This window comes from Leishmania martiniquensis, chromosome 14 (genome assembly GCF_017916325.1).
Source record: "Leishmania martiniquensis isolate LSCM1 chromosome 14, whole genome shotgun sequence".
Classification (NCBI taxonomy): Eukaryota; Euglenozoa; class Kinetoplastea; order Trypanosomatida; family Trypanosomatidae; genus Leishmania; species Leishmania martiniquensis.
This window is the reverse complement of record NC_090149.1, coordinates 305,898-318,062: the sequence shown is the minus strand read 5'-3', so window position 1 is coordinate 318,062 and position 12,165 is coordinate 305,898. Positions and strand designations below refer to the sequence as shown.

Sequence of the window (12,165 nt, the reverse complement as noted above, 5' to 3'; positions counted from 1 at the left end):
GTATGTTTAGTACGTGTGGATGTGTCCCTGGCGTCGACTGCGAGAGGCCCATGTATTACTACGATAAGTGTCATCCTGTTGTTGCTGCCTGCGTTTTTTTTTTCGCTTGCCACAGGTCAGCTTTTGTATTGCATTGCTCGCCTATCTGCCACACACAGGCACACAGACCTAAGCACATGGTGTCTGTGTGTGTGTGTGTGTCTCGAGGAGGACTTCTTTTGTGTTCGCTTCACGTCTTTTTTCTCTTGCTGTCGCTTGTGTGGGTGTGCGTAAAGTGGTGACCTCTCCATTTCATCTCGCTCTCTCGCGCTCATGGCATCTGTCAAGCGCACGCGAGGTCTGTTTGCGCGTAGAGAGGCCCGCGACTTCCATCTACTCCTCCTCCTATCTCCGCCCATCCAGGGAGGCTGTTGTTGTGCGCAGGAAGGCGAAACAACGAGCATGACGAAGCGCAGACGCTGAATCGGGGGCATGCGATGCGAGCGAGTCGCAGCGCCCACGCACCGATGACGGCGATCACGCCGCTCCCATTCACTCCCCCCCTCTCAGCGTCCCCGACCTTCCGGCAGCTCCTTTCGCTTTTTGGCTTGTGTGCTGTCGGTCGACCACCTCCGGCGGCGGCTCACGGAGAGAGGAGAGGGAAGGGGAAGCTGTGCACTCCAGGGGGGGAGGTGCGCTAAGAGGGGGGCGAGGCGTGCGCTTGCCACTTCTACGGTTGTGTTCGTTGCGAAGTCATGTAGTCCCTTCACTTCTCTTTTTTGTTGCACTGAGGTGTGTTCGCTGGGGTGGGCAACGTGCTCTCCACCCACCCACCCGCCCAAGCCCCCTCTTCATCACGACCTTGCAGAGACGAAAGAAGGATGGGCAGATTTACCCCTCCTGTATAACGTGCATGTGGCGCGAGTGCGCGTGTCTCCCTCTCTCACCATCGCCCGCCCTTTCTCTCCTCCCTCCCCTTCCGCCCTCTCTCTCACACACACGCACCCCCTCTGCTGCCTTCTTTTTTGTTGTTGCTCCTTGCACGGGCTCCACTGCCATCATCACCCCCGCGACAAACTTGAGTTGCCCGCTGCACTGGACCATGAAGAGCGCCGCATCGCTACAAGACCAGGACGAGCCGCCGCAGCAGCAGCCAATGGATTGCGAGGGCAGCCGCTCCTTCCATAGCACACGCGGCGCCAGCAGCAGTGGGGGCTGTCACCGCCGGTGCAGCAGCGCCGGAAGCACCAGCACTGCCGCTGGCGTCGCTGGGGAAGATTTCAACGCTCTCATCGTCTCCTTTTACACACGCACTTATCCGTCCGCTGAGGCCTTCGACGACGACGCGGCAGCGTTGAGCCTCGAGGCGATCAAGGAGGCTGTCGCAGAGCTCGCAAACGAGGTGTCGGCGTTGCGGGAGGAGACGCACGTGCTTGGCGCTCACGTGCATGCGCTGCAGCAGCGACGTCCGGGTGGTGGCGCCAGCGTGAATATCCTGAACACCTCGGTATCATCCACTGCCAGCCAACTCGACGTGGCCGACACTGGCGGTTACGCAGACGGCCCAGGTGCGGTTTCGTCACCCATAGATGTCACCGTTGCTTTCCTTGGCGGGGACTGCGAGCTTTCCACGCGCACCCTTCGGACCTCTGGTGGCGGCACTAGCGAGCTGATCGGTAGCGCGAGCGGAACCGGCCGACGCGGCCGTAGCTACCGTCGCCGCTCGCTTGCTGATGTAGACGTCTTCATGCGGGTAGACGACAAGGCCGCGTTGCTGCGACAAGAGACAGCTCGACTGCGCGCGCAGGAAGAAAAGGCAGCCAAGGAGGCGGAGGGCGTGCACGAGGTGCTCGTCGCCACCGTCGAGGAAGCCCTTCGCCGTCAGCAAGAGCTCCGTCTCGAGATGCTGCAGCTTGAGCGAGAGGTGGTGCAGAATGGTGGCGCAGCGGACGATACCGCGGAAGCTGCTGGCATCGCCCACCAGCGCAACCGATTTGGGAACTCTAAGGGGCTGACGGTCACATCGGCGGCTGCCGTGGCAGCAACCGCCGACGAGCTGCTGCGCTACCTGGAGCGTCGGCACAGCTGCCAGGTGAGCTACCTTGACAAACTTGAGATGCAGTGTCAGGCAGCGGAGCAGGATATCGCGCGAACGCAGCAGCTGGTGCGGCAGCGTCGCATTGCCGGTGAGGCGTTCCAAGCTGTTGACATGGAGCAGCTGCGTATCGAGCACAAGCAGTTCAGCGAGCGCATGGAAGCCAAGAACAACGAGCTGGCGGAGCTAAAGGGTACGTCGACACGCACTGTGCAACAGCTGAACCACCTCATGGGTCAACTCAATGAACTGGCAAGCGAGCAGACGCGGCTGAAGCGCGAGGCGAAGAGCCGCTCAGAATACTTGTCGCGCTGCGGGAAAGAAATCACAACGGCGACGGCGGAAGCCGCGCAGGCAGAGTCGAAGCACATAGCGCTCAAAGCGCAGCAGGAGGCTGTGAAGGTGCCTAAGATTGAAGAGTACATGGCGCAGAAGGCGGAAGAGGTGGAGCTGGAGAGGGCGGTGAAAAATTGGGAGCGCAAGGTGCAGATCGCCGAAGGACAGGCTGCTGTGGTGCGGCAGCAGTCTCGTCAGTTGCAGAAGCAGCGCAGTGCAGCCATTAAATACGTCAATGAGAAGCGCCAGAGCCGCGCTGCCGCCACGGCAGAGGCCACACCTGCGGCAGGGAAGGCGCCATCTCGACCTGCAGTCGGAGGTGCGCGCAGCCTACTTCTGCAGCGCCGTCAAGAGCAGCGGGAGTTGCTGTCACAAGAGATCACCAGCAGGCAAGGCGAAAGCAAGGCCGCACCAGCGGAGCAGCCGGCGGCGAAGACGGAGACCGGTGCATTTATGTAAAGGGGTATGGAGAAGAGAAGCACCGCGAGATGCATAGAGAGAGAGCAGCAAATACACCAAGGGTGGCGAGTGATGCTCATGCGATGCGAAACGGCGCCATCGTCACTGTCCCTCATCCCCTCTTCATACACACACACGCCTAATGAATCGCCGCGTGCGTGTGCTTATGCGTGTGTGTGTCTGTGTGTGTGAGAGTGCAGAGGTGCGAGGGTTGAAGAGGTGTCCGCAGAGAGGGAGAGCAGCGAAAGGGAGGCAGGTGAGGGAGAGTCGGCATATCACCGCCGTCTCAGGCGGAGGGGTGGGGCTCACACTCTCCCTCCCTCCCTCTCCCTCCCCCCACTCACTCATCACCACCGCCGTCACCCTCGGCCTTTTTCCCTGCTTCAGAGCAATGCTGCGTATCATGTAAATTGCTGAGACCACCGCCAACACCACAAATGCCCGCCCGACACAGATTCAGCTGCAGGGAGGCTGCCCTCATCTCTCTTCTCCCTTCTTTGCCAGGCTCAAAGGTGTGCGCTCGACCTTGAGGGAGGCGCGCATGCACGACTCGCTGAGGCGTAAGTCACAGCGGCGGCAGTACTGAAGTGGCGCCCGCACATTCCTTCCACTCACCGAAGTGAACACGCAGAGTTCGGCAGATGGACAAGTCGTGTGGAGGGGGAGGAGGAGGGGAAGGCAGAGCCGCCCACCCACCCCGCCCCCACACAAGCACATACCGTCCCCAAGCTCGCGCTCCACCGGTGCTGTGCTGGCTGTAGTGCGGTATCGTGCTCTTGCGCGACGGAGTGGAGTGGTTTCGGGATTTCCTCAATGGCGCCCACCGTGCCCATTCTACCTCACGCATCTGCATCGATTCAGGCAGTATTTTCGTGAGCCTGCGAGGGAAGAGTAGGGGAGAGGGGCGGGCGTAAAGACTTGCATACACGCGCGCGTTCGATGCCCGCGTGTGCGCGTGTCGCTCGCTGGCGCACGAGGGGAAAGGCCTGTTTCGAACGTTCTCTCTCTCTCTTCCTCTTTCTCGGTTGTCATGGTCCTGCACCTTTTCCAGCGTGGGCGACAGATTGCCAAGCGCTCTGCACAGCGGGCGAAGGGCAGTCATCAAGTCACGCGTATTGGCTCTACGTCGCTGCGGACGTCCCCCGCGAGCTCGCATTCACGCTCGCACGCGCAGACCCCGCTAGCGTCAGAATAGCAGGAAGGGATCGTGGAGGGAGCTGCACGGGGGAGAGGGGGGAGAGGACGTCGCTTGGGTCATCGCTCTCCCCACACACACACACAGATACACACACCACCACCACCACCCCACATCTTCATCGCTGTGCCCTCCCGCCTCCCACACATGTCCTACTGCACGTGCCCATTAGGCGAATCGTAGCACCGTCTTCTTTGCTGAAGAGAACCACCGCTCCTCCTCCCTTCCGCCCTCACGTTGCGGAACAACGGTTGTAGCTTCGATGAAAGACGTAGGCGTCACGATCAGCCCGCTGTACAGCGACCATCCAGACGCAAGCGGTGGCACAGGTGCGCGCAAGCCCCGTCGACGGGAGCCACTGCCGCTGGGCCGGGACGACTTGCCGTTGGTTCCCAATGACACCTCTGTCACAGTAGCCAGCAAGAGTGCTGCAGCTGCCAAGCGCGACGTGGCAGCAGACTTTCGCATCGTTGTCGCCGCTCGCATTCGCCCCTTCACAGAGGCAGAGGTGCGCCAGTGGCGCCAGGAGCGACGCGCGGCCGCGGAGGAGCTGGAGGGCGCCACGGCGGCACGGAACGGCGGCCCGCGCTCATCCTCGAGGCAGCCGCTCGGGTCAGAGCAAAGGTCTCTGAGTGCAACAGTGTTGGCTAGCGCAAGTCAAGCCGGTGCCACAGCCTCGACGGAGCTCGCAGGTGTGCCCCCGTACGGCCCCCAGGCGTCGCTCAACGTGGACAGCATGCCACTGCCGGCTGTGGAAGTCGAGAGTGATGGACGAACTATAGTTCTGCTTGATCGGCACCGCCTTTCAGCGAACGGCAGTGCGACGGCGCCGGTGCGTAGCGCTTTTACATACGATTATGTCTACAGCAGCTTTACGCCAAGAGTGATGCTGGACGCACGCCTCACGGGCAGCCTCGCTTTACCCTCGGCGTCCGTGCAGCGGGCCAGCGGTGGTGCTCCATACATCATTGCCGACGAGACCGAGGACGGTGCCCCTCATCGCGCGTGGCGGTCACCGCCTTCGATGATGCCTACGCCGGAGCAGGAGGGGCTGGCCGAAGCGGAGCAGGTCGCCATTTACGAGCAGCTCGCCATCCCTTTGGTAGACGCGGCACTGCAGGGGTACAACACGTGCATGTTTGCCTATGGCCAGACAGGCAGCGGCAAGACATACACCATGATGGGGACAGCGCGGCATCCGGGACTGATCCCGCGGCTGTGCCAGCTGCTCTTCGCGCGCGTCGCCATGCGCAACGCCGAGGCGCACGAGGGCAGCGCAGCCGCGCCGGCGGCACGGGCAGCGGCGGTGGTTCTGCAGATCTCCTACATGGAGATATACAATGAGCAGGTGCGCGACCTCCTGAAGCAGCGGCCCAAGAACGCCATTTTGCGCTACCGCAGCCGCTTCGACAGAAAGGATGTGGAGAGCGATGAGTACCGCACGCTCAAGGTGCGGCATCACCCATCGCAGGGAATTTACGTGGAAGGCCTTACATGTGTTCCAGTAAGCACGTGGGCCGAGTGCGAGGAGTTGCTACAGGCTGGCAACGCTCTGCGCACACAGTGCAGCACGGCGATGAACGCAAATTCGAGCCGCTCACACGCGATTTTTCAGTTCCAGGTTACACAGCGCGAGGGCACAGGGGGCCGTGTACGCGGACGCGAAGTGGCGCTGGAGACCTTCAGCAAGATCAACCTCGTCGACCTGGCCGGCAGCGAGCGCAACACGCAGTCCAAGGCGACTGGCAAGCACCTCGCTGAAGCGAACAGTATTAACGCATCCCTTTCCACCCTGCGACGGGTGCTGGACGGACTCGTAAACAACTGCAACAGAGCCGGCAGCGAGCGCAGCACGCAGGCTCTCACTGGTGGCGGCAAAGGCAAAAAAGGGGCTGTCATCCCATACCGGGAAAGCCTTCTGACGTACGTCCTCTCCGACAACCTCGGCGGCAACAGCTTCACCGTCATGTGCGCGAACGTTTCGCCCGGTGCGTCGAACATTGGTGAGACAGAGTCGACGCTGCGGTACGCCACACTCGCACGCGGTGTCGTCAACCACGCGCGGCTCAACGAGGCACCAGCATCTCGCATTATTCGCGAGATGCGCGAGCAGATGCAGCTAATGCAGGAGGCTCTTCGGAGGGCCCCAAACCCCATCCACGTTGCGGAGCTGAAGGAGGGCATCCTGCTAAGCGAGCAGCTTCTGCGCGAGATGCGGGAGCGGGAGGACAAGTACGAGTTGCGCCTGCAGAGCAGCGAAGCGCAGAAGGAGGCGCTGCGGAAGGCAGTCGCACGCCACCAGGCCGCAGAGGCGTACTGGCGTGCAGAGGCGCAGCGGCAGCAAGAGGAGCTGATATCGGTACGCACTGCCCTTGGGGCGATGACAGCCGGCCGCGCAGCTGCTGACGCAGCCAGCCACGAGGGGGACGCAAAGGCGATGAGTTGGGCATCCGGACCGCGTCGCCTGTCGCCACTCGACACCTCTCTCCGCCTTCCGTGGCTGAGCCGAGGCACAGAAGCCAACGGCCCGACAGTATCGCCTGCGCTGTCTTTCTCCGCGGAACACTGCAGCGCAGGCGATACTGTCGGCGCAACCTGGAGCCCGGCTAGGGCAAAAGAGAAGAAGCACTCGACGGAGAAGCACTTGAGCCTAGCCGGTAGTGACAGCGGCGGTGCGCCATTCACTGGCGCGGTAGCGACAGTGGGGGCGACAGATCTTCGCTCGCCCAGGTTGCGCGAGACGACGCATCTCAGCGGTGCCGTGCCGCCCCATCACCGTGGCGGCAGCTCTGCTGGCTCGCCGTGTACGACACACCGCGAAAGCGATCCGCTGCCCCCGGCAGGGGCACCCCAACAGCAGCAGCACAAAGCGAAGAGAGCACCGCAGAAGCCGCAGCGCCTCCGCTCATCCCACATGGCCCCCAGCCGGAGGCCGCGACCGACGCAAAATGAGGGCGACGCCGCCGAGCCGCCGCCGACGAGGGTCACTGCGGAAGGAGCAGCGGAGGTGTTTTTTGCCGCCGCTGGGCAGACGGCAGCGAGTGTGCAGCACGACGGTGGCGGCGGCGCGGCGGCGACGAATGCCAACTTGGACGACGCGCCGTCCTTCTACCAAACGGTCACCTACCTGGGCTTAGGAGGCGGCGTCATGGAAGAGAGCAGCAGCGTTTCAGCTTCAAGCTGCACAGTGCTTCTCCAGGAGTGTGGCGAGGGCGACAAGAGTCTGCGTGGTGGCCACCACAGGTCGGGAAAGCAGCGCCCCGACCCGGAGCGCCTGCCTCGCTGCTCGGGTGTACCGCAGCTGCAAAGTGACGCGGTGGGGGTGCATCAGCAGCAGCCGCAGCAGAGCACTCGCGAGACGCTGCAACAGAGGCACGTAGGCCCCGCACAGCGTTGCGGCGGCGGCCTGGACGAGAAACCGGAAATGGAGCGCCAGGCATCCACTCCGATGTCGTCGCGGTGGCCCATGAATTCGCCATGGATCGGCGCAGCGCGTCAGGCCGAAGCGGCGCGCGACTGTCGCCGCAGATCCGTCACTGCCGACTCATCGCCGAGCCAGACAGCGAAGGCAGGCCACGGCATGCCCTACAAGCACCGCAAGGACCACGAGATGGTAAGTGAAGTGCGTCGTTCCTCATCGTTTCCACAGTTACTGCCGCCGCAACAGCAGGCGAACAGCGGTGGCGCCAATGTCGGTGCTGCAGCAAAGGCGGATGTTCGAGAATATGAGCTCCTGCAGCCAACGGGCGCACCGCAAGCTGCAGCGATTCGTGCCGAGAAAGAGGGTGATGGTGAGGTCCAGTGCATGCAGGCTGAGCATGACGTTGATCTATCGCGCCGGTACGGAGGTGAGAGCAGCGATGAAGATGGCGACAGAGCCAGCGGTGCCGCAAACCAGTTCGAGTGCCTCACCGACGCGATGCCAGCCGATGGCGCGAGTGGGCATCCAGGAAGGTATCCCCATTACCCGACCGCCGAGGCTGCCACAGAGGGCGCCGTCGTATCCGCCGCGGCGGATACGACGGCGCCGTCACTGGACCATGCGCTCCTCTCATCTATTGGCCGAAATCTAAAGCAGAACGGGAGGGCCAACACGGACACGAGCGGCCCAACCCCTTCGCGTGATCGCCACTACTTCACCGTGAAGTCGTTGAACTCGCCTGCGTATTGGTGAAGTCGTGCACGCGCACATCTCACGCTGCCACCTTCCCTCCCTTGGGCGGGCGGCGTTTGCTGGCATCTATCGTTGCGATGCCGCCACCTAGGCCCCCCTCCGCCTGAGCGCCATTCGGTGATTTCTTTTGTCGTTGCGTTGTTTCTGATGTACGCGCGCGCGCATTTATTTGTTTTGTTCCCCTTTTTGTCTCCGGTCGTCTTCAGCCGCGCGGCGCTCGGCGCAGATGTGTCTGTGGATAAGAAGTGTGTGTGTGTGTGTTTGTGTGGTGGGGCAGGGGGGACCAGGTTGCTGATGCTGCCTCTCTTCCTCTTTACTCAGCCTTGACACGTTGTATTTCGATGTGTATCTTCACGAGGCAACCTGCCTAAGCCCTCCCTCTCTCTCTCCCCCTCTCCCTCCCGACGTGGTAGCGTGCCGGAATGGAATTGCTGCCGTCATCGCACCACAGTGAATCACCCTCGCCTCCTCTTAACTAGCTCTGTGTGTATGTGTGTGCTTATAGAACCACTGCAGCGCGCACCAATCGCCGCACTCGTCCCCCGCCTGTCATCACCGTCACCGCCACCGCCGCCCGCCTTTTTTTCCGGTCTCATTGGTTGTCTTGCTTTTTTCGTGTGTGTGACTGCACGCGTAGGCCGCTATGGGGTACGTCTGACATGTGTCTACACAAACCTGTGCATGTTCCTGCAGACGCCTCGTCACTAAAGGGGCAGGCAGCGTGCACGCGGTGCCATCCATATTATGGCGAGGCACCGCGACGAAGGCGAACACCCCCTCTTATTTGCCCCACCCACACACACACTTTCCCCCCTCCCCCTCCCTCCCGACACACACACACGCACACTTTCCTCTCACGTGTTTTTCTGTTGGTGCGTGCCGTACAATTATTCCTTTCTGTTGCCATTTGGTGCATGTATATAAAGATGCAGTGTATGTGTGTGTGTGTGCCTGTGGCAGTCCGTCGACTCGTTTGCGGGGCCTTACGCCCCCCTCATTACTCCTGGCTTAGGCTATCGGTCTCCTCTCACGTGCCATTTGGGACGGGGCACCCCGCCTTCACAAAACGGACGCAAGAGACGGGGAAAGCGCGCACTCCTTTGCACGCACAAGTGCGCTCCTGTACCACTTACCACTTGGAGGTTTCGCTCCAGGCTCGGCGGAGACGCAACACACGAAGCTCACGCAAAAAAAAGGGCGTGCTAACGCCTCGTGACCTAACGCATCGCCTTTTCCCCCTCTCTTCCCCCCTTCTCTTTGCGCTTGTGGCCTGGGCTCGTGTCTTCAGCGCAGCAACGGTTGAAGAGGAGGAGGAGAGGGGGAGAGAGAAGGGGTGCGCACCTGGGGAGTGTGCTCGTGCGCCCAGCAGAGCACAGGCATATGCGCCGCTCTCCCTCAGCTGTGGTCCGACGACTCCCTGCCCTCTCCCGCGCACCCCTTCCCCCCCCCGCGTCCCCACATGCCACTGCCACCGCGGCGGCTCATATGCCGAGGCAACGCCGTGCCTCTCATGCTTGGCTCCCTGGGAGCATTTTATGCATGGCGGGCGTTGACCACCACCTAAGGTGGGTCAGCTCGTGCAGGCCATCGCATCCCTGCAACCCCTCCTTCCCCTTTGCCGCCTCCCTTTTTATCTTTTTGTTTCAACCATCACTGCTCGTGTGTGTGCGTGTGTGGTGTGTCTTGCAGTGGGCGCATCGGCTTCACTCCTATTATTCCCCCCTCCCCTCCGCATCCTGACTCCACCACCACCAGCGCCACCCTCTCTTCATCTATTCATCTCTCGCTTCCCCTTTCTCCCTCATCACCGCCGTTGTACATCTCTTTGTCAGCTGTCTGTATTTGTGCGTGTTTGTGAGGTGTGTGTGTGTGTTTCTACATTGCGCATCTGATCCAGCAAACTTTTTTTTCGCTGACTTCTATTTTTTTCTTCTGTTTGGCGAACAGAAAGTGCTCCTCCCTTCTCTATCTCTGTCTCTGACACACACACACACACACGCCTCTCTAACAAAGACCTCGAGCCTGTAAGCGGCGAGCACATAAGAACTGTTCCCTTTTGTACCCTATTTTAACATTGTGTCGGTGTCTGTGTTGTGCGTTGTGTTGTGTGTGTGTGTGTGTGGCAGCGGCCTTTTCCCCTCCCCTCTCCTCTTCCTTCCCGCGAACCTCTTAAGAGGCGCATAAGCCGACGAGTCAGACGACACATCCTGGCATACCGAAGCCCTCCTCTATTCCCCTCAACGTCACACACGCTCACACTTCCCACTCCTGCGCCGATGGATCTGGACGCCTTTCTCAACAAAAATAATAAAAAGAGCGCAAAGAAGGGGACCAAAAAGTCAGCCGATGACGCCGCTCTTGGCGGTTTCGGACTCGAGACGGTGCCGCGCGTGAGCACGGTCTCGGCTAAGGCCGTCACGCTGGCGAACACCGGGGGCAGCGATGCCTCGGCAGGTACCGGAAGCGCTTCACCGCTTCCCGCCCCTGAGAAGACTGTCGCGGCGCCAGTGGTTGCTGTGAACCTCAACCTCACTGGAGCCACGCGCTGTGCCAAGACGTGGGAGACGGTGAAAGCGGCGCAGGACTCGAAGCGTCAGGAAGAGGCGCAGGCGGCGGCGGAACAAAATTCCAAGGAGGAGGCAGAGGCAGCGGAAAAGAAGGCTGCTGCTGCCGGCAACAACGGCGAGGCCCATTCTCCAGAGGGCTCGCCGAAGGAAACGAAGGTGGCGAAGTTTGTCGCACGCGGTCACCGCAACGCGACCGGCGCGATCGGCGGCGAAGGTGGCAGCGGAGGCACCTCTGCGGGCAGCCGTAGCGCGCCGCGCACGCAAGGCCTGAGCCTGGAGAATCTGCCCACCCTCGAGGAGACCTTTGGCAACGCGCGCAAGCAGCAGCCATCGCTGGCCCCGGAGTCACAGCAGCAGCAGCAGGCGGCCGCCGCATTACCCTCTCAGAAGCACAACAGCGAGTCCGGGCCGACAGAGGTTGCACAGGAGTCCTTCCATTCTTCTCCGAACTCCACTGCAGCAGCGGCGGCGAGTGGCAACAAGTACGTCCCGCCTACCAAGAGCAGCGCCACGATGGAGCCCTCGCCGGCCTCGTCCTCTGCGCCCATGGCCCCGCACGCCAGCAGCGGGGTGTACAGGCCGTCGGCGCCTGGCGGCTCCTCCCCGGGCGCTTACCGTCCTCCTGCCGGTGGCAGTGGTGCGTACAAGCCCCCCAGCGCTGGTGTCTACAGGCCGCCAAGCACGTCTGTTGGTGAGGCTTACAGGCCGCCGGTGCCGGGCGCTTCCAACGCCGGTGCTGGGGCATACAGGCCCCCTACTTCAGGTGGCGCGTCTGTCGGTGGGTACAGGCCGCCGGCCTCCACCAGCGAGGCCTACAAGCCTCCGAGCAGCGGCGGTGCCGGCGTCTACAAGCCACCGGTCGCCGCTGGCAGCAACGCTGGTGCATACAAGCCGCCTAGTGCTGGCGGCTCGGCCGGTGTCTACAAGCCACCAAGCAAGCGCGAGGCGTAGCGGGTGCTGAAAATAGCGCGCCTTCTGTTGTTGTTGTTTTTTTGCTCTTGACACAGAACGGGACCGCACTCCTCGGGGAGGGGAGGGACGTTTGCTTTTGGCGATGCGTCGACTCTCACGGCGTTGAGCGACCGAGACGGTGATGGCGGCATGCGGACAGGCTAAAAATGGGGGCGTGTGCGCCTATGTCTGTAGGCAATGAGCGCTGTGCTCGTCTGAGGACTTGGTGACTCAGATGCCCTCGTCTCTGTGGGCACCCATACGTTTTATTGTGCTGTTGTGGACGCTGTGCCTCCGCAGCGTTTTTTCTTTGCCTCTTTGTTCGCTCTAGTTGCTCGGGTTGTGGATGAAGCAGCGGCTCCAGTGCGCACCTGCGAAAAGTGAAGAGCTCCTACCCCCCTCCTCCTCC

At 61.8% G+C, this 12,165-nt stretch overlaps 3 protein-coding genes across 3 annotated transcripts; all 3 read left to right on the top strand.

Moving 5' to 3' along the window:
- Window positions 1–1,081: 1,081 nt before the first annotated feature.
- LSCM1_04874 (uncharacterized protein) lies at window positions 1,082–2,869 on the top strand (the record flags this gene model as incomplete). The annotated part of the gene is made up of 1 exon (XM_067322357.1): window positions 1,082–2,869. The coding sequence occupies one exon, from the start codon at window positions 1,082–1,084 to the stop codon at window positions 2,867–2,869; it is 1,788 nt and encodes a 595-aa protein (XP_067180130.1).
- A 1,457-nt stretch (window positions 2,870–4,326) lies between these two features.
- LSCM1_04873 (uncharacterized protein) lies at window positions 4,327–8,238 on the top strand (the record flags this gene model as incomplete). The annotated part of the gene is made up of 1 exon (XM_067322356.1): window positions 4,327–8,238. The coding sequence occupies one exon, from the start codon at window positions 4,327–4,329 to the stop codon at window positions 8,236–8,238; it is 3,912 nt and encodes a 1,303-aa protein (XP_067180129.1).
- Window positions 8,239–10,514: 2,276 nt separating this feature from the next.
- Window positions 10,515–11,756, top strand: LSCM1_04872 (uncharacterized protein; the record flags this gene model as incomplete). The annotated part of the gene is made up of 1 exon (XM_067322355.1): window positions 10,515–11,756. The coding sequence occupies one exon, from the start codon at window positions 10,515–10,517 to the stop codon at window positions 11,754–11,756; it is 1,242 nt and encodes a 413-aa protein (XP_067180128.1).
- Between the last annotated feature and the right edge of the window lie 409 nt (window positions 11,757–12,165).